This window comes from Carcharhinus amblyrhynchos, chromosome 13 (genome assembly GCF_965287045.1).
Source record: "Carcharhinus amblyrhynchos chromosome 13, sCarAmb.v2.hapA, whole genome shotgun sequence".
NCBI lineage: Eukaryota > Metazoa > Chordata > Chondrichthyes > Carcharhiniformes > Carcharhinidae > Carcharhinus > Carcharhinus amblyrhynchos.
The window spans coordinates 68,746,366-68,768,317 of record NC_137336.1 but is presented as its reverse complement, the minus strand read 5'-3'; the positions used below and the strand labels follow the sequence as shown (position 1 = coordinate 68,768,317).

At 44.0% G+C, this 21,952-nt stretch overlaps 1 protein-coding gene across 1 annotated transcript in view; it reads left to right on the top strand.

Moving 5' to 3' along the window:
• Positions 1-21,952, top strand: part of lcp2a (lymphocyte cytosolic protein 2a) — a 178,584-nt gene that overhangs the window by 116,457 nt on the left and 40,175 nt on the right. Inside the window, exons 8-12 of the mRNA XM_080201161.1 lie at positions 2,346-2,443; positions 9,352-9,433; positions 11,256-11,336; positions 20,368-20,393; positions 21,449-21,471. Of these exons, the coding sequence (XP_080057287.1) occupies positions 2,346-2,443; positions 9,352-9,433; positions 11,256-11,336; positions 20,368-20,393; positions 21,449-21,471 (310 nt within the window). The remainder of the gene's footprint in view (positions 1-2,345; positions 2,444-9,351; positions 9,434-11,255; positions 11,337-20,367; positions 20,394-21,448; positions 21,472-21,952) is intronic.

Here is a 21,952-nt window from a genome sequence, read left to right as displayed (position 1 = left end):
GGGACTTTTAGACAGTATAAAGACGGATAAATCTCCGGGGCCTGATGGCATCTATCCCAGGCTGCTAAGGGAGGTGAGGGATGAAATTGCTGGGCCTCTGACGCAAATCTTTGTCTCTTCTTTGGACACAGGTGAGGTCCCAGAGGATTGGCGCATTGCTAATGTAGTACCGTTGTTTAAAAAAGGGTCAGAGGGATAACCCAGGGAATTATAGGCCGGTGAGCTTGACTTCAGTTATAGGCAAGCTAATGGAGAGGATCCTCAAGGATAGGATGTATGAACATCTGGAGCGCTACAATCTGATCAGGGATACGCAGCATGGCTTCGTTACAGGGAGGTCGTGCCTTACGAATCTAGTGGAATTTTTTGAAGAGATGACAAAAACGGTTGACGAAGGACAAGCCGTTGATGTCGTCTATATGGATTTCAGTAAGGCGTTTGACAAGGTCCCTCATGGTAGGCTGATAGAAAAGGTGAAGGCTCATGGGATACAAGGCCAGGTATGTAGATGGGTGGAGAACTGGCTTGGGAGGAGGAGACAGCGGGTAGTAGTGGAAGGCTCCTTTTCCAATTGGAGGTCTGTCACCAGTGGTGTGCCGCAGGGCTCGGTACTAGGACCTCTTCTATTTGTAGTATATATTAATGACTTGGAAGAGGGGGTAGGTGGTGTGATCAGCAAATTTGCTGATGACACTAAGATGGTTGGATTGGCGGGTACTGAGGAGCAGTGCCTGGCAATGCAACAGGACATAGACAGGCTGGTAGATTGGGCAGATAGATGGCAAATGGAATTTAATCCAGAGAAATGCGAGGTGATGCACTTTGGCCGGAATAATGTGGAGGGGAGTTATACGATAAAAGGTAGAACTATCCGGAGTATAGATACGCAGAGAGACCTGGGGGTGCAAGTGCACAAGTCACTGAAGGTGTCGGTGCAGGTGCAGAATGTGATGAGGAAAGCGTATGGTATGTTAGCCTTCATAGGAAGAGGTATAGAATATAAGAGTAGGAGTCTGATGTTGCAGTTGTATAGAACGTTGGTTAGGCCTCACTTGGAGTACTGCGTCCAGTTCTGGTCGCCGTACTACCGGAAGGATGTAGAGATCCTGGAGAGAGTGCAGAGGAGATTTACCAGGATGCTGCCTGGTATGGAAGGGCTGTCTTACGAGGAAAGATTGAACGAACTTGGGCTGTTTTCCCTTGAGAGACGTCGGCTGAGGGGCGAGCTAATAGAGGTTTATAAGATTATGAAGGGGATAGATAGAGTAAATGGTGGTAAGCTTTTTCCGCTATTAGAAATGGATAGAACGAGGGGTCACGGGCTTAGGGTGAGGGGGGCTAGGTATAAGACAAATATTAGAGGGCAGTTTTTCACGCAAAGGGTAGTGGGGGTGTGGAATGCACTGCCGAGTAAGGTGGTGGAAGCAGGCACGCTAGGGTTGTTTAAGAGTCACTTAGACAGCCACATGAGCGGTCTACATATAGGGGGATATAGCAGGCCTTACTAAACATTGTAGGCTTGGGATTCCGTTTTTGCCTCAGGGATGTTACAGTCTTTGCCTGTTTAATAATGAAATTTTTGTCTCCACAGGCATTTAAGTCCAGCAAGGGGCATGCATGCGGCAGGTTGTAGTGGGCTGCTCTTGGATGTTGCGTCGGGAGTTGCCTATTGCTTCATGTCGTTAGTGTGCTTAAACTGGACCATCTCGAGGGCAACATGACAGCTCAGAGACTATCTCTGTTGCTGTGCGGACACATGGATTTGGGCCTGTGTCTGTGGGAGTTTGCGCGTTCTCCCCGTGGTTGCGTGGGTTTCCTCCGGGTGCTCCGGTTTCCTCCCACATCCCAAAGATGCGCTTTAAGGCTGATTGATTGGGTAACAAATTGTCCCTATATTGGACCTCCCTGATCCTCGCACATTAGGCGTAGACTAAAATCATGAATAGGTCACTGAGACAATGGGACGGCGGCGCGGGCTCGTTGGGCAGAAGGGCCTGTTTCCCGTGCTGTGTTGTTCTTTGTTCTTTGTTTTGTTCTTTGGATATGAATTTGGCTGTGGGAAGCAGAGATTTGATGAGCTGTATTTAGAGAGTGCAATGTGGGAAGTCAATGAGAAGGGTGTAGGTAACCACTTCCAACAATAGGTTGTCCCTTGTTACCAGCAGAAGTGTGAAATTTCCTCCTAAGGGTTTGCAGCTGCAGCTGGCAGTGACTTTAGAGATATTGAAGACAGGAATGAGGGTTTCAACAACAGATTAGCACACATTAACTCCATATATTAGAACTAATTTATGGCTGTGAAATTATCTCAAATTCGCTAATCACATTTTCTTATTTTCTCTTAGATAAACGATCAACATTAAAATCAGCTAACCATCCACCCATCCCCCCTCAGCGTCCTGGATCAGTGCCAATTGTGCCAACTGGAAATAAGGGCAATATTGTAAGTGTCTATTGGCAGAAAGGTTGAATGCCTCATTAACTCATCTTTACTCCCTATTCTTTGAGTGACTGCACACTGTGAAAGCACAGAGTGCGACATGGAAACACCCAAAATGAGCCATCTATAAGATCATAAGGTATCGGAGTAGAATTAGGCCATTCAGCCCATCAAGTCTGCTCTGCCGTTCAATTGCGGCTGATGGGTTTCTCAACCCCATTCTCCTGTATTTTCCCCATAACCTTTGATCCATTTACCAATCAATCTCTGTCTTAAATGCACTGGGTGACCTGGCCTCCACAACCTACTGTAGCAATGAATTCCATAGATTCATCGCCCTCTGGCTGAAGAAACTCTTTCTCACCTTTACTCTGAGGCTGTGCCCTCAGGCCCTAGTCTCTCCTACTAATGGAAACATCTTCTCCACATCCACTCTATCCAGGCCTTTCGTTATTCTGTAAGTTTCAATGAGATCCCCTCATCCTTCTATATTCCATCAAGTACAGACCCAGACTCCTCAGATGTTCCTCATATGTCAAGTTTTTCATTCCCGGGATCATTCTCACGAACCTCCTCTGGCCCCTCTCCAAGACCAGCACATCCTTCCTTAGATACAGGCCCAGAATTGCTCATAGTATTCTAAATGTGGTCTCACCAGAGCCTTAAAAGGCCTCAGCAGTACATCCCTGCTTTTGTATTCTAATCCTCTTGAAATGAATGCTAACATTGCATTTGCTTTCCGAACCACTAAAGCAACCTGCAAATTAATCTTAAGAGAATCTTAAACTAAGACTCCTGAGTCTCTTTGCACTTCCAATTTCTCAATTCTGTCCCCGTTTAGAAAATAGTCTACGCCTCTATTCTTCCGAACAAAGTGCATAACCTCACACTTCCCTCTGTGTATTCCATCCGCCACTTCTTTGTCCACTCTCCTAACCTATCCAAGTCCTTCAGCAGTCTCCCCGTCTCTTCAATGCTACCTGTTCCTCTGCCCATCTCTGCCTGTATTATCTGCAAACTTAGCCGTAATGCTCTCAATTCCTTCATCTAGATCATCAATCTACTCAGATTCTTTTTCAATTCTGCTGTGAGAGTAGGGAGTCATTAGCCAAATAAGGTTCAACTTTTTCTCTGTCCTGGAGCTTCATCTGACAGCAGCTAAATATCCCTTTAAAATAGAGTTGTTGCCACTGCCATCAATGTCTCCTCACAGATTGTGGGTGGATTGAGGTGATGTCGATATCACTGACGTTGGGGTCCTAAGCACATCAGCACTTAAGATGGTGGATGGGGTGTCATGGTGACCATGGCCGAATTCTTTGGCCATTCATGCCACAGCAGCACACCCTTTCTGTGGATTTCCTGATGGTGTGGGGTGGCTTCAGAGGGAAGTGCCATTGACAGCAGCAAGATCAGAGAATGCTGCCATCAGCAAACAGTGTGCATTGGTTGAGCATCCATTCAACTGCTGAGGAAACCACCCCCATATCCCCTCCCCTTACCCTCAATCCTTGCAAGGGTCCCACCTTCCCTGTGAGGCCTCATTAGCATTAACCAGATGAGCTAGTTGGTCTCTCCTTTCCCATTGTCTGTGAAATTGGGTGAAGTGTGCACTCTGTCGCCCCCTACCAGATGTGGCCTGAACTGGGTTGTAGTTACGTCATACGATATGGACCCTGATTTCCATATTTAAAAGGCCTATCTCCCAAACAAGCGAGCTGCTCACTTCTCAAGATGGTGCTGGCTCCATCGTCAGTAGTAATAGACAGTAAAGCTGAATTCAAGCCCCACGAATGGCAACAAAGAACAAAGAAAATTACAGCATAGGAACAGGCTCTTCAGCCCTCCAAGCTGCACCAACCATGCTGCCTCACTGAATTAAAATCCCTTACCCTTCCGGGGCCACGTCCCTCTGTTCCCATCCTATTAATGTATTTGTCCAGAAGCCCCTTATAACTCACTATTGTATCTGCTTCCACTAGCTCCCCTGGCTGCAGGTTCCAGGCACCCACCACTCTCTGTACCACCTGCCTCATATTTCACCTTTAAACCTTGCCCTTTGCATCTTAAATTTATGCCCTCAGTAATTGACTCTTCCACCCTGGGAAAAAGTTTCTGACAATCCATTCTGTCCATGCTCCTCATAATCTTATAGACTTCTGTCAGGTCGCCCCTCAGCCTCCGTCATTCCAGTGAGAACAAACCAAGTTTCTCCAACCTTGCCTCATAGCTAATGCCCTCCATACCAGGCAACATCCTGGTAAATCTTTTCTGTACCTTCTTCAAAGTCTTCACATCCTTCTGGTAGTGTGTGACCAGAATTGAATACTATATTCCAAGTGTAGCCTAACTAATGTTCTGTAAAGCTGCAACATGACTTGGCAATTTTTTAACTCAATGCCCCAGCCAATGAAGGCAAGCATGCCGTATGCTTTCTTGACTACCTTCTCCACCTGTGTTGCCACTTTCAGTGACCTCTGTACCTGTATACCCAGATCCTTCTGCCTATCAATACTCTTAAGAGTTCTGCCATTTACTGTATATTTCCTATTTTTATTAGACCTTCCAAAATGCAAAGATCCCAGCACTGATTGCTGAGGAACGTCACTTGTCACAGCCCTCCATTCAGAAACACACCCTTCCACTGCTATGCTTTGTCTTCTATGACTGAGCCAGTTCTGTATCCACGTTGCCACCTCACCTTTGATCCCATGTGACTTCACCTTCTACATCTGTCTGCCATGAGGGAACTTGTCAAAGGCCTTACTGAAGTCCATGTAGACAACATTCACTGCCCTTTCTTCATCAACCAACTTCATCACTTCCTCGAAAAACCCGATCAAGTTCATGAGACATAACCTCCCCTTCACAAAACTATGTTGCCTCTCGCTAATATGTCGACTTACTTCCAAGTGGGAATAAATCCTGTCTCAAAGAATCCTTTCCAACAATTTCCCTACCACTGATGTAAGGTTCACCGGTCTGTAGTTACCTGGATTATTCTTGCGACCCTTCTTAAACAAAGGAACAGCTTTGGCTATTCTCCTATCCTCTAGGATCTCCCCTGTACCCAGTGAGAATACAAAGATTTCTCTCAAGGCCCCAGCAATTTCCTCCTTTGCCTCTCTTAGTATTCTGGGGTATATCCCATCAGGCCCTGGGGATTTGTCTATCTTAATCTTTCTCAAGAACCCCAATACCACCTCCTTTTTTGATCTCAACTTGACTCAAACTATTTTCACACCCTTTCCCAAATTCATCATCCACCAAGTCCTTCTCTTTGGTGAATACTGATGCAAAGTACTCATTTAATACCTCACCCATTTCCTCTGGCTCCTCGCATAGATTCCCTCCCCATCCTTGAGTGGGCCAACCCTCTCCCCAGCTATCCTCTTGCTCTTTATATTTTCCTTAATCCTGCTGGCCAATGTTTTTCCGTGCCCCCTTTTAGCCCTCCTTACTCCTTGCTTAAGTTTCTTTCTACTTTCCTTGTACTTCACACTTGCTTTGTGTTTTTCCAGCCTCCTAGCCTTGACAAATGCTTCTTTTTTCTCTTTGACTAGGCTCACAATATCTCTTGTTATCCAAGGTTCCCAAAACTTGCCATACTTATCCTTCATCCTTACAGGAATGTGCTGGTCCTGAACCCCTATCAACTTATACTTGAAAGTATCCCACATGATTTGCTCTCGAACATCTGTCCCCAATCTACGTTCTTCAGTTCCTGCCTAACATTGTTGTAATTAGCCTTCCCTCAGTTTAGCACCTTAACTTGAGGACTACACTTTTTTTTATCTACCTTAAAGCTTACTGAATTGTGGTCACTCTTCCTGAGCTGCTCCCCCACTGAAACATCGAGTACCTGGCCAGGCTCATTCCCCAATACCAGGTCCAGTATGGCCCCTTCCCGAGTTGGACTATCTACATACCGTTTCAAGAAACCCTCCTGGATGCTTCTTATAAATTCTGCCCCATCTACAACTCTAGCACTAAGTGAGTCCCAGTCAATGTAGGGGAAGTTAAAATCTCCCACCACAACTCTGTTACTTTTACATCTTGACAAAATCTGCCCACATATCTGTTCCTCTATCTCCCGCTGGTAGTTGGGTGGCTTATAGTAAACCCCCAACATTGTGACTACACCCTTCCTATCCTGAGCTCTACCCATATTGCCTCACTGTATGAGCACTCTGAGATGTCCTCCCGCAATACAGCTGCGATATTCTCCTTAACCAGAAGTGCAACTCCCTATCCCCTTTACATCATCCTCTATCCTGCCTGAAAACATCTGTATCCTGGAATGTTAAGCTGTCCTTCCCTTAACCAAGTCTCTGTAATGGCAACAATGTCATAGTTCCAAGTACTAATCCAAGCTCTAAGTTTATCTGCCTTATCTGTTACACTTCTCACATTGAAACAAATGCATTTCAGTCCACCAGACCCTCTTTGATTAGCAACTACACCCTGTTTGCTCTTTCTCTGAGTCTTACTGGCCTTACTCTCTGGTTATCTTTTCGTTAATTCACCTTTGCTTTGGTTCCCACCCACCTGCAAACTAGTTTAAATCCTCCCGTCCAGAATATTTATGCCTTTCCAGTTTAGATGCAACCCATCCTTCTTGTACAGGTCCCACGCTCCTGGAGAGACCCCAATGGTCCAGATACCTGAAATCCTCTGTCATTTACTAGCTGTTTAGCCACATGTCAAGCTGCACTATCTTTCTGTTCCTAGCCTCACAGGAATGTGGCACAGGGAGTAATAAAGAACAAAGAACAAAAACAGCCCGGGAAACAGGCCCTTCAGCCCAATGAGCCTGCGCCACCATTTTAACATTACCAGTCCCCCTTCCACCCATGACCCTTATCTATGCTTATAGCATTCCACATTGAGGGAAACTAATTTAGGGACAATTTATTACCTCCAGTCAGCCTAATAGCACATCTTTGGGGTGTGGGAGGAAACCGGAGCACCCGGAGAAAACCCACGCAAGCACGGGGAGAATGCGCAAACTCCCACAGACACTGGCCCAAATCCATGTGTCTGCACAGCAAACAGTGATAGTCACTGAGCTGTCGTGTTGCCCAGCATCTGGTCCAGTTTAAGCACACACTAACGACATGAAGCACCAGGCTATTCTCGAACATCCAAGAGCAGCCCTAGTACATCGCGTGTATGCCCCTCGTTGGACAACAAGGCAGACCGACTTAAAACCTGTGAATTAAAAGAGAAAAACATTAGTATGATTCCACATCCTGTTACATTACCAGGGACGTCCCAATGCTAATGAACCTCATTTAAAACAATCTCCTATATCTTCCCATCTCCAACCTACTCATGTGCCTCTCTAAGTAACTCTTAAACAACTCCAGCATGCCTGCCTCCACCCCCTTACTTGGCAGAGCATTCCGTATCCCCACTACCCTCTGTGTGAAAAACCTCCCTCTAATATCTGTGTTATACCTCTCCCCTCTCGCCCTAAGCCCGCGGCCCCTCGTACTGTGTGTCTCTATCATAGGAAATAGCTTACCTCTGTTTACTCTATCTATACCCTTCATAATCTTATATACCTTTATTAGATCCCCCCTCAGTCGCCGTCTTTCAAGGGAAAACAGCTTCAATTTGCTCAATCTTTCCTCATAACCCAGTCCTTCCATACCAGGTAACAACCTGATAAACCTCCTCTGCACTCTCTCCAGAGTCTCCACATCCTTCTGGTAGTAAGGCGACCAGAACTGGACGCAGTACTCCAAATGCAGCCTAACTGACGTTCTATACAACTGCAACATTAGACTCCAGCTCTTATACTCTATACCCCTTCCTATAAAGGCTAACATACCATAAGCTTTCTTCACAATCTTCTCCACTTGTACTGCCACCTTCAAAGACTTGTGCACTTGCACCCCCAGGTCCTGCTGCATTTCTATACTCTTTATAGGCTTACCCTTTATCATATGACTCCCCCCTACATTATTCCAGCCAAAATGCATCACCTCACATTTATCAGGATTAAACTCCATTTGCCATATATCTGCCCAATATACCAGCCTATCAATATCCCATTGTATTGCCAGAAACTGCACCTCACTGCCCGCCAATCCAGCCACCTTAGTGTCATCTGCAAATTTGCTGATCACACCACTTACTCCCTCTTCCAAGTAATTTATATATACTACAAAGAAAAGAGGTCCCAGTACTGAGCCCTGTGGCACACCACTAGTGACAGACCTCCAAGCTAGAAAAGGACCCTTCCACTACTACTCTCTGTCTCCTCTTTGCAAGCCAGTTCTCAACACACCTAGATACCTGGCCTTGTATCCCATGAGCCTTAATCTGTTCTGCCAACCTATCTTGAGATTGCAACCCTGGAGGTCCTGCTTTTTAACTTTCTAACTCCCTACACTGCAGCTGCAGGACTCATCACTCTTTCTGCCTAAATCATTAGTGCCAACATGTACCAGGACCTCTGGCTGTTCACCCTCTCCCTTCAAAATGCTTTCTGCCCACTTAGAGATATCCTGGACTCTGGCACCAGGGAGGCAACATACATCCTAGAGTCTCTTTCATATACACAGAAGTGCCAATCTGCAGCCCTCACTATACAGGCCCCTATAACTATTACTCTATTACTCTAATGCTTTTGTCCCTCCCTGCTTAACCACAGAGCCAGCTATCAGACGACTCTCAGTGAAAGTTGACCCTTATGATTGTAATGTTAGATTTAGGGAATGGAAAATGTTTCATTCCTCTGGAATTTGAGCTGGATAAGCTCAAAAATCCATCAATCTCACATACAGTCTAAATTTGAATATCCTCCTTCTGTACCATCATTATTCTATAACTGAAATCTCCATGTTAAATTTGGTTCTGATGGATGAGGAACACGTAGTCACTCTATCTTAACTCTTTTCCAGTCAAACATGTTCTCCAATCTGTCAGTCAATGAGGATCCAGGTCACAGCAAAGATCGAGGCTTCTCAGCACTTGGTTACAAAGGTACTTTGCAACTAATCAGGTATTCTCCATGTTTATGCATTCAGTTTGTTTTAACTGATCTCAGATTTAACAATAAAACCCTTACACTGTTTTCTAGTCATGCTTTCTATTCAGTCCAGTTACACTGTTTTTTGACATAATTTGATCTCAGCATAGAAGAGAAGTGGAATTTGAAGCACGAATCACATCCAGTACAACTTGAGTTTCTGTGATCTTTTGTGCTGGTTTGAAAAATATCGTACTGTAGAGTATTGCAGGGCATAACCTAATATTCACACCATGGATCCAGTGTCCTGTAAGCCTGCAATGCCCATTCAGTTCTGAATTTGATGTGTTGTCTGCCCTTGGTGGAGGGTAATTGTTACCTCGGGGATTACGGTGTGAAGTCACAGTGAAATGCTGTGGAAGTCTGCACAGTTGAAAAAGTAAAGTTTATTCATTAGTCACAAGTAGGCTTACATTAACATTGCAATGAAGTTACTGTGAAAATCCAGGGCACAGTTATCTGCGACCGTCTGCTTGAAGAGTTGCACTTGCTTTCTGTACTGGTTCTCCATCATATCTTCATCTCTGCTTGCAGTTCCTGTGGTCAACGTGGTGTCTCCTTGTCCTTTGTATCACTTGTCCCTCTCCTCTGGCTCCTGATGCTCACTGTACTGTCCACTCTTTGCTGGCTGCTGTTCCTCATCTCCAATGGCCTTGATTTTTGAAGGTGCCACACCCATTTCTGGCTGCACTCTTCATGGTGCTAAGCTAAGTCCAAACCACTGTGCCGCAGCTCCAAAACCCATGTGATGACCCCCTGAACTAGCAAACTTCTTAATTCTCATTGCTCCCCTGACCAGTGATGGCTGCTAAGTTTTACTTCAAGGGGATAAAGCCCTTCCATCTGTGTTCAACATTAACCTTCACATGTCTTTTTGCCCTTCTCATGTCTCACCCCCACACCTGCCTTCAGCTGATTTGAGACAGGCAGGCTCCAGCAAATTCCATAAAACTTTAGGGAGATGAGTAGCCCTTAACTATCTTAATTGCCCTCAGCAGGAATACAGGTGAGTTTGTAAACCTGCATCCCCCCCAACTGCCCTTGTAAAAATTTATGTCAGGAACAGAATTATCTTTCCTAGCTGCCAGCACCTGTTCCAATCCAATTTCCTCAGCCTCTCATCAAAGGGTGACCCCCACATCGCTGAGGCTAATTTGTTGAACCTTCACCCCATCACCTCCTGTACGTTTATGCACACTTAGAAAAATCACATTGGAACTCCGGAGAGATCCGAAGAACAGAGTGAGGCTATTCAACCTCTCAAGCAAGTTCAAATTCAGTTAGATTGTTGTTAATCTATTATAGCTCCATTTACTCACCTTGTTTCTATAATCTTTCAAACCAATAAATCTCACTTATCAAGTTTTGAATTATAACCCAGCCTTAGCAGTGTTTAGTGGGGGAGAGTTCCAGATTTCTGCTCCTGTTTGTATTGAAAAGTGTTTTCTGACATCAGCCCTGAATAGGTGGACTATTAAATGAAGGTGATGCCTGTGTTCTGATTGTCTACAAGGGGAAACATCTCTCTGTGTACTCTTTACTCCTTTTAATTGCTTCCTTTAGATCACTCGTTCTTATTATCCTGTGCACACTTCCTGCTCTCAGAGTGATTGCGAAGCCTATCTAAAGAGAAACTGAGTTTGAATTATTTGTCTTGTTCTTGTGTTATATCACCCTCCTGGTCCAATGAGTAGTGCTTTATGGGTGTCTACACTTAGCATTTAAGTATCTTTGTGTTTCAAAGGTTTATAAATAATGTTAACTGTTTCCTCGCAGCTCCCATTGTTGACAGGAGTAGGAAACCTGCTTTAGACCAACCAACCTTGGCACACAGTGAAAGAGATTCCCCTTCAATGGGTAAGAGCTACAGCTAGATATTTCCTCTCAAATCTATTTATATGGCTGCTCTAGTTCAGTTTCCAGTCATTGGTAACCCCTGGATGTTAATATTAAGGCATTCAGCAATGGTAATGTCATTGAATGTCAAGGGGAGATGGTTAGATTCTCTCTTGTTGAAGATGGTCATTGCTTGGTACTTCCGACATTACAACAGTGATGACTTCAAAAAAGATTTAATTGCCTGTGAAGCACTTTTGAACATCCTGTGGTCATGAAGAACACAAATGCAAGCCTTTCTTTCTTGTGTGGCATGATTGTTGTCATTTATCAGCCCAAGCCTGAATGTTGTTCTGTCCTTGCTGCATGCGAGCATAGAGGGTGTATTATCCATGGTATTATGAGTGAACAGAGTGTGTTTATGCTATTATTCCACAATCAATTGAGCCCATTCATGAATTCTTATGGTGGTAAAAATGATGGCTGATAAACACAGGGACTGAAACACCTTCTTCTTGAGACTGCATTGAAGTCAGTGGAAAAGAAAAATTGTGCAGGGTGTAAAATGGGTTGTGATTGGCTATTACCTGCTGTGCAAGGCCAATCACAGACCCCAACAGTAAAACCTTTGTAGCTCTGCCCCAACAATGCTGGTGAATCACAAACTCAATCAGAAAGTCTTTCTATCTAATGAAAGAATGTTGTCACTGTTGTAGTGTAGGAAGATCCCACAAACAACTACATGTTAATGGCTAGATCTCTGTTTTAGCAATGCTTGTTTTGGGATAAATATTGGTCAACATCAGGGAGAACTCCCCTGCTCTTCTGAAAAATAGGATTGGGGATCTTTTACATCCACTAAAGAGGCCAGATGGGGGCTTTGGTTTTTGATGTATCATTCCGCTGGCCAGACTAGGTAAGGGTGGCAGATTTTCTTCCCTGAAAGACAGTTGTGAACCAGGTGGTCTTTTACGACAATCAACAATAGTTTCATGGTCACCATTAGACTTTTAATTCCAGATTTTTTATTGAATTCAAATTTCACTATCTGCCATGGTGGGATTCAAACCTGGGTCTCAGAGCAGTACCCTGGGTTTCTGGATTACTAGTCTCGTGACAATACACTGCACCACTGCCTCCCTGTTGAAAGATGAAAGAATGTATGAATGTAAATGTAAAGTCAGAGCTGCAGGAAATAACTCATCACTTAAGATAGATTTAAACCTTAGTTCCCATTTCAAAGGACATGTTGATGTAACTCACTGCTCCCTATTTCCTTGGAGGCCAATGGTGAGCCACATGCAGCCCAACAGATGTTTATTGACTGCTGCCCAAGAACAGGGTTGCCACATTCTGTCCGCGTAGTTTTTTTTCTCACTGTATGACTGAAGTGATCTGCATGTAAAGCAAGGGCACGTGAAGTGAGGTGCACGCTGCTAGCACACAAAATTGACTGTGAGAGATGTGCACTCCCTCTGCGTCTAAAACGTAAATATTTATTTTGTTTTTACCATTTGAAGTTGATGAGAGTTCTATTAATATGTTTTAATATGTAAATGATTAAGCATTTCCTATAACTCATTCCAAAATATTCAGTGTGTATTAAATGTATTTAATCTTGTTTAGGGGTCATGGTGAGTGAACAAGCCTGATTTCAATCTTGCTGCCCATTGAGATGAAGGAGGGCCACTCACAAGCCTCAATCATAAATTTCATAATTGTAAAAATGTGACTGACAGGAAATTGCCCATTGTCAGGGCTGCCCTAGGAGAAGGGGGGGATTTAATAGAGGTGTTGAAAATCATGAGGTGTCTGGATGGAGTAGGTAGGGAGAAATTGTGCCTATTAGCAGAAGCGTCAAAAGCAGAGGACACTGATTTAAGGTGACCGGCAAAAGAAACAAAGACAAGATGAAGAAAAACTTCCTCATTCAAAGGTTAGGAGCTGCCAGAGAGTATGGTGGGATCAGATTCAGACTCAGCCTTCAGAAGAGAATTGGATAGCAAAGAGCAGAACTTCGCATGGCTATGGAGACAAGGTGGAGGATGAGATGATCTGCTCTTGCAAAGAAACAGAAAATAAATGCAGAAGTAGGCTATTCGGTTCTTCAAGCCTGCACAGTGTAATGGCCCTTTTACTCTCCACACAGACTGGTCTCGGATGCCACTGATAACTGTGTGTTTCATACCCTGCAGGCAGTAGTTTCTCAGGTCTACCAAGATCTGATGAGTTTTTATAAAATCAACACCCAGTATTCCCTTCCCTGCCTGCTCTCAACTCATTAGGACACATTTCCACTGAGCCTGGAGTGCAAGTATTTGGATAGAGAGCGAGACAGAGAAAGAACCCAACAAGGCTATATGGCACCCCTGTAGGTTAAGGGGGATGCTCCGGGGTCATCCGAGTTGACTGTGATGCCAGAAGCACCTGTGTCCAGCAGGTAGTTCCTGTCACAGTGGGCTGTTGCCCTCCCATTGGCACAGATAAGTGGGCTGATTTGGGAGTAGTTATAAGGGTCATGGGGATATGGTCACTGGTGTACCCTGACCTGTTGCCATGGCTGCCTGATCTGGCTCAGCTTTCTTTGTCTGGATAAAAGACATTAAGTCATTCACTGAAAACAGGGCTCCTGCAATCTCTCTTATGGTGACCAGGTTTTCCACATCCATAGCACAATGTTTTCCTAGTAGGGACTCAACTGCCCTCCTGCTTCCTGCTTTCCTCCCAGATTGTGCTGGCCTGATCTCATGCACTCTCTCTCTGAAAGGCTTTTCTACCTCTCTCTCTGTTCCTATATGCCAGGGTCAGTTTCCAAATCATTTCGTCCTCTCTAAGATTAGGGTACTGAGGATCAAACTAGTTTTCAACTCTTGCACAAATTCTGGGCAAACAGTTGGCTACAAGTGTTTTCAGCCAGTGGGCTGTTCGCTCAGCATCTAAATTACTCCTATTAAGGAGGGCACCACATGCTCCCTCGTACACTGTCCAAAGTCGGTTGGCAAACGTATCTGGGGACTCTCCCACCTGCTGTTTTGTTTCACCTACCCTGAGGAATGGACTGCCTTGGTTAAGATCCATGGCTTCTAATATAACTGTTTGAGTTGCAGCCACTGCTGCATATCTCTCCCTATTCCGTGAGGTTACTGACTTGTAAAGATGGCTATGTAGTGTTATTAGCAAATATTTTATCCTTTCTGTGTCAATGCAATCATTTATATCTGCGGCTTGATAAACTTCCATGAAATGCAATGATGGGTCCCTGTTCCAATTAACTTGGATATGTGGGTCACCATTCCCTGTAAAGTGTGTACCATGAGGAATTTGAAAATCATTCTCCAGTGGCCCCCTATCTGCCTGTCTCACTGGGGCACCATATTTGCGCTGTCTCACTAGGCATATGCATCCCATTTGGGGCTGCTGACTCTCACTTTCCTGCAATGATAGGTGCTTCACATGGCAGAGGCTTCATATGGTGGATGTGCTACAAATGGAGGTATCCCCCTGCACCCGTCTCCCGCTATCCCCTCGCCTCCCCCGGATCCTGTCCTTCCCTGGGCACTCTGTACTGAGGGTGCCCTCCTGACCCTCCCTGATCCTCAGCTTCCCTGGACACGACTGGTGCCTCAGGTGGCAGCTGAAATCCCCTTGCTCCTGGATTATCATTTGCTCTCTGAAGCTCTTTCTCTCCTGCAGACTCTCCTGGTCTGATCAGGCAGATTCATCCCTTCACCTGGGACAGAACTTCCTCTAGCGCATTAATCTTCAGCTGGCAAGGTTTGTGATTGCTACCACTCAACTCACTACAGGCCACCTTTAAGCTGCCTGTATGTCTTTGAATTTTCCTTCCAATTCTTTATACATTTGGGTCTCCTGGGAGTGAAGCTCCTGAAATGTCCTTTCCCTCTCCTTTGCCTCTATTACCTGGCATTGGAGGTATTCTTGTGTGTTTCCATTGTGTTTATCCATAGTATAAACTTCAGCTTCAGTGAACTCTTCATAAAACCTTTCTTCATTTCGAGCTCTGGCAGCAGAATCACTCTCTGCTTCCCTGAGCTGACTCTCCCACTTATCAGAGGAGGTTTACTAGGCTGATACCGGAGTTGAGGGGGTTGAGCTATGAGGAGAGGCTGAATAAACTAGGCTTGTACTCGTTAGAGTTTAGAAGAATGAGGGGAGATCTCATTGAGACGTAGAAGATGATGAATGAGATGGATAGGATAGAGGTGGAGAGACTCTTCCTGCTCAGAAAGGACAGTAGGACTAGGGGGCACAGCCTCAAGATAAAGGGGGGGCGGTTTAGAACGGAGTTGAGGAGGAACTTCTTCACTCAAAGGGTGGTGAATCTCTGGAATTCTCTGCCCGTTGAAGTGGTGGAGGCTGCCTCGCTCAATATTTTTACGACGCGGGTTGAGGGGTTTTTGATAAGCGAGGGGATTAAGGGTTATGGGGAGAGGGCGGGAATGTGGAACTGAGCCACGACAGATCAGCCATGATCTTATTGAATGGTGGGGCAGCCTTGAAGGGCTAGATGGCCTACTCCTGCTCCTATTTCTTACGTTCTTAAGTTATGTTCAATTCCTCTCTCAATTTTTGCTACTAGTTGAGTTAAACAAACTAACCAGACTGCCTCTTCTTTGTTCTTATCATGATTCGTGCTTTCTGTCCACTCAGCTGCAGCTACTGCTGTCTGCTCAGCCCCAGTAAGCATTAAAATCCATGGTTTGGTTAAGTTCATTTTCTTGAATAAATAAGAGGAAATCCTCGCTTCAATTTTGGATCTCTCTTTCACTCCTTCTGGTAAGTCACATATGGCAGCCCACCGAGGTCCTGCCACGATCGCCATTTTGCAAAGTTCCTTTTACTCTCCACGCAGACTGGTCTTGGATGCCGCTGATAACTGGGTATCTCACTCCTGCTGGTGTTCAACTCACAAGCTGGAATTGTCACATTGGAACAGCTTCACAAGAGAGAGGGAGAAAGGCTCACTGTTTATTCCTGACCAGTGAGCTCACCCTTATGCCGCACAAGTTACCCTGGCTGCCACCTATGACCGCATATCTCTCTTTCTTGTAGATAGTAAAATACAACCCAGAAGTGCCACACTGGGTCAGCTTCACGAGAGAGAGAGAGAGGGACCACTGTTTGTTCCTGACCAGTGGACCCTCTCGAGTGATCAGATTTGAAGTGCTCGGCCCTTTTACGGTTCTGTACCCCAAAATTATGTTCAGGGTTTTTAGTGACTCATCAAAATGGACAATGAGGGAGAGAGAGAAAGAGAGAAAGACTAGTCAAAATTAATCTAAAAATAACTTATTCAAGAATAACTCCAATCAAACTCATTCAAAAAAGACAGGCACTACAATACTATGCTATGGAAAGAAAACTCTAACAGCACAACCTAAATTCTTAGCATTACATGATTTACACAATTTACACAAACAAGAAGAATCCTAGACCCCTCCTCAACCTTTCTGAAGGCTAAGAGAATACACTCACCGCTTCTCAGATCATTTTAAATGCAAAATGTCCTTGCAGAGAAAATAGTTGGTGTCTTGCCTTGCTGCTTTCTGTCCTTGTTCTTTCCTCTGCCATGAAGTAGTTATCTGCCTGGACACCTGAATTCACTCCTTCCCGACTTCACGACTCTCCTGCCCTGAACTTCACAGAACTCTTTCCGAATTAACTGCTGAAAGGTCAACCACCTCTTTTCCTTATGTATCCTCTTGGCCAGAGTTTGATTTTTTTTAAATTGGCTGACTCCTCCCAGCGGTCAGTTTCAAAACAATGGGATGCAAAGTGCTTGCAGGATGAAACTGATCTTAATGACAAAGAGCCCAAACTGTTTTAGGAGGTATCTGATGGATTGCTAAGTGTCCCAAGGTGTTTTCTGGAACTGCTAAATGTTTTCCCATTAGTGGAGGCTATACCCCAGCTATATTATTCTATATAGCTGGGGTAAAACTCGGTTAAATTTCCTTTGTCTCTCCTGTCCCTATTGACACCCCTCTGCATACTCTTGTCAGATAGCTTTGCCACCACTCATGGCCCCCTTTGTTCACTCTTTGGATGGTCTTGGTGGTGTTGCATATTCCAGTGTCTGGTTTGCAGCCATTTTGGTTGAATGTAACCTTGTAAAATAATACCGACTTTAAAATGTCTGTTATTCCACCTGAAATTGGCCATGTTGTATCAGGTTTAATATAATGTCTGTGTATCCTATGGAGTTCATCCAAATGATGGATTACATCTGTCATTCATTATGATCCTAGCTGACCATCCAAGTCAATAACTAACCTGAACCTGCATTCCTGCCACCACCCGCCCCCACCCTCTCACAAATCCTTTAATCCCTTTGCCCCAAGAGTTATATCTAATTCATTCTTGAAAACACACGGGGAGTGGGCAATCTTACTGGCTCATCATGATTACCTCTTGCAACCTTACCAGCCATGCTTTGCCAGTGTAATCAAGAGTAAACACACTCTGACAGCTTCTGACCTCTGAATAGAGAGGTTTTCACATTGCCTTTGTTTCTTTTGCCAATCGCCTTCAATCACTTTCTCTGCTGTTCAACCCTTCTGCTAACGGACAAAATTTCTCCCTTTCTACGCTATCCAGACTCCTTATGATTCACAATACCTCTATTAAATCTCCACTTCTCCAAGAATAGGTCCAACGATGGGACATTTCCTGTCAGCCACATTGTTTTTACAATGGATTTGTCAAGCATGACTTTCCTTTCATATCCACGCTGATTCCATCCAATTCTATCACTGTTTGCCAAGTGCTCTGCTAGAAAATCTTTAATAATGGACTCTAGCATTTTCCCCACAACCAATATCAGGCTGACTGGTTTGTAATTCCCTGTTTTCACTCTTTTTAAATAGTGGGGTTTAATTTAGCTACCTCCTATTTCAAAATCTATAGAATCTTGGAGGCTGACCACCAATGCATCCACTATTTCTAGGGTCATTTCCTTAAATACTCTGGGATGTAGATTATCAGGCCCTGGGGATTTATCAGCCTACAATCCTATTAATTTCCCAACATTTCTCTGCTGATAATTGATTTCCTTCAGTTCCTCCCAACTGCCATTCCAAACATCAACACACCAGTTTGGGGCTCTGTATACAACCTCCACTAACGTTTTTTGCCCCTTAATGTTGCTCAACTCTACCCAAACTGATTCTGAACTGTCCTCTGAAATAGCCTAGAGAACCACTCAAGGGCAATTTGGGAAGGGCAACAAATGCCGGCCTTGACATGGATGCCCACATGAAAGAATTGTAACCATGAAACTATCATTTGAGCATATACAGCTGGAGCAGAATTAGATCATCTGGCCCCCCAAAGCCTGCTCCATCATTCATTAAGATCATGGTTGATCTGTTTGTGTTCTACTTCCATATTCCCATCTACCTTTCATTCCTTTTCATTCCTTTGCCTAACAAGAATCTATATACCTATATCAGTGACATCGCTTCCACTGCCTTCTGAGGCAGAGAGATCCATTGTTGCATTCCCATTTGAGCTAATATCATTCCTCATGATTCCATTAATTTCCTCTTTCACCAGAAATGTAACTGCACTGTTTTTCTTTTTGTCTGTCCTTCCTAAATACTGAATATCTCTAGATGTTCATTTCCCATTCCCGGTCACCCTGCAGCCACGTCTCTGTAATCCCAACTATATCATACCCAGCAATGGCCTCCTGCAACCATTGTATGATTCTGCTTTGGAACAGCAGCAGTATAATGTAACATACTATCTGTGCTTCATTTTTTTTCCTTTATTCTTTCATGTGGGCATCCACGTCAAGGCCAGCATTTGTTGCCCTTCCCAAATTGCTTTTTGAATTGACGCCATTTCAGAAGACAGTTAAGAATTAACCACATTGTTGTGGGTCTGGAGTCATATGTAGGCCAGGCTATATAAGGGCAGCAGGTTTCTCTCTCTGTTGTTTTTAATGATACCTGGAATGGGGATACATTGGACAGATGAGACTTGTTTCCACTTTAGTTTGGAAGAGTTAGGGGTGACTTGATTGAAGTATACAAGATCCTGAATGGTTTTTTCAAGGTGAACGTGGAAAGGATGATTATTCCTGTGAGTCTGAGATTAGGGGGTGCTATTTTAAAATTATGAGCTGCCCATTTAGAACAGAGATGAGAAGACTTTTTTTTCTCTCAGATGGGAATGCAACAATGGATGTCTCTTCCTCAGAAGGCAGTGGAAGCGATGTCACTGATATAGGTATATAGATTCTTGTGAGGCAAAGGAATGAAAGATAGATGGGAATATGGAAGTAGAACACAAACAGATCAACCATGATCTTAATGAATGATGGAGCAGGCTTTGAGGGGCCAAATGATCTAATTCTGCTCCAGCTGTATATGCTCAAATGATAGTTTCATGGTTACAATTCCACTAAATGACGTGGTAGGATTTGAACACATGTTCCCAGAGCATTAGTCTGGGTCAGCATGGTGACACAATGGTTAGCACTGCTGTCTCACAGCACCAGGGACCTGGGTTCAATTCTGGATTTGGGGGGTGACTGTCCATTTGGAGTTTGCATATTCTCCCGTGTCTGCATAGTTTTCCTCTGGGTGCTCTGGTTTCCTCCACATTCCAAAGATGTCTGGGCCAGATGGATTGGTCATGGTAAAATTGCCTCTTAGTTTCAAAGGATTAGCAGAGTAAATATGTGGGGTTAAGGGAATAGGGCCTAGGTGGGATTGTTGTCAGTGCAGCATTGATGGGCTGAATGGCCTCCTTATGTACTGTAGGGATTCTATGATTCAAGTGACATTACCATCGCACCACCATTTTAACATTTCAGTTAGTTTCATAGTAACAACGGCACAAATGAATAAGATACTTGATGTGCATTATGATCACTTGACCTTCAACAAGAAATGAACATGGACCCAAGCTACAAAATTAATTACCAAACTTTGCAGCTACTTACATTTGTCTAACATCTGATTATGTCCAGTATATCATGAGGAATATTAATACATGCGTTGATAATTCATTTTTAATTTTCCAGGGAAGAAATCTCCATTTCTGGACAAGGTAAGGAAAGGCTTCATCTCATCGTCTGAGACATGGTTCCCATTGTCCCTTTCATTAAGTGAACACATTCCACTGTTGCTCTTTCATTGAAAGATGAACCTCCCATTGTCTCTCCGTCAGTGAGTAAAAACCTCCCATAGTGTCTCCCTCATTGAGTGAACTCCTCCCATCATCTCTCTCTCATTGACAGTTTTCTCAAAGGTGTGCCTGGGTCATGTAAGTCATTGTATGAAAATGAGGAGTGCTTTACACACACTTTCTGCTTAGAAGTAATATCGATAAAAGGCCTTAAATTTATATTTTAGAAGTTAATTCCGCAAATATTTTGCTAAATAATAGGAATCTTTTTATTAATATTGGAACTTTTAAAATGCATACATAAACATTAACATAGACTAAAACACATGATGAAATAACAGAACTGAATTAATTTGTTGTTCGCTCACATCAAAGTCTTACTTCCTGTTGAGTCAATGTAAAACTGGACTTATCGTTTATTTGATTTCTACATTTTGCACACACAAAATTGTAGGAACTAGAGAGCCCACAGCAGATGTGAGAATGGAAGAAGGGTTATGGTGGGGTAATGATGTCCAATTAAGATACACCCAAAGCAGTTCCATTTGAGCCAGTGCTATACCATGGATCAAACTGAAAAAAGCACTGATCCCAGATCACACTGGGTCTTATCTGAACAAAATACAAATTGGTAAAGGTTTAGAAATACGAGATATAAGAGGAGACAAGCCAATTACTGGCAGTATCCATTTGATTGTCTTGTTTGTTTGGGAGCTGTAATAATTATTGGTGTAGCCAGCATGAAAATTACATGTTGAGGTGGGGAAGCACACAATGTGCAATCTCCACACAAACAGTGATCCAAGCCGGGAATTGAACCTAGGTCTCTGGAGCTGTGAAGCAGTAGTGCTAATCACCGTGCTATCGTGCCATCCCCACTGTGCTCCTGTGCCACTCCACTGTGCTACCCATGCCGCCTTTCTTTCTTATTTTCTTTTCAATAAATATTCATTTATCATTTTGTTTTGTTTTCTCAGCCTACCATGCCTGGACCACCCAGGTAAGCAATGTTTCAAATCTACTTCTTCACTCGACCTACTTTCCATCTCTTCTCTGTCCATGCACTGATCAGCTGAGGTCCATATGAACCAGGGTATCTGGATTTAAGGTCACTTGCCTTGGCTCAGATGCTCTGCAGGCAAAGGTTTCATCAATTTCACCAATCTTCATTTACTCCCAGGAATAATACGGAAGGAAATCCACAAGGTTGCCTGGCAGTCACCTTTTTCCATAGCCCCTTGATTCTTCTACCCACCATTCAATTAGATCATAACTGGTCTACATCTCAGCTCCGTTTTCCCAGCATTGCTCCGTATCCCATGGTTGCTGAATCTAATTACAATCTGTCAATCCTAGGCATCAATCCATTTGATCAAGTATCCACAGCCTTTTGAGGGAAAGAGTTCCATATTTTCATCACCTTTTGTGTGAAAAGCTGCTTCCTATAGTCACCCTGGAATGGCCTGGCTTTCATTTAAAGA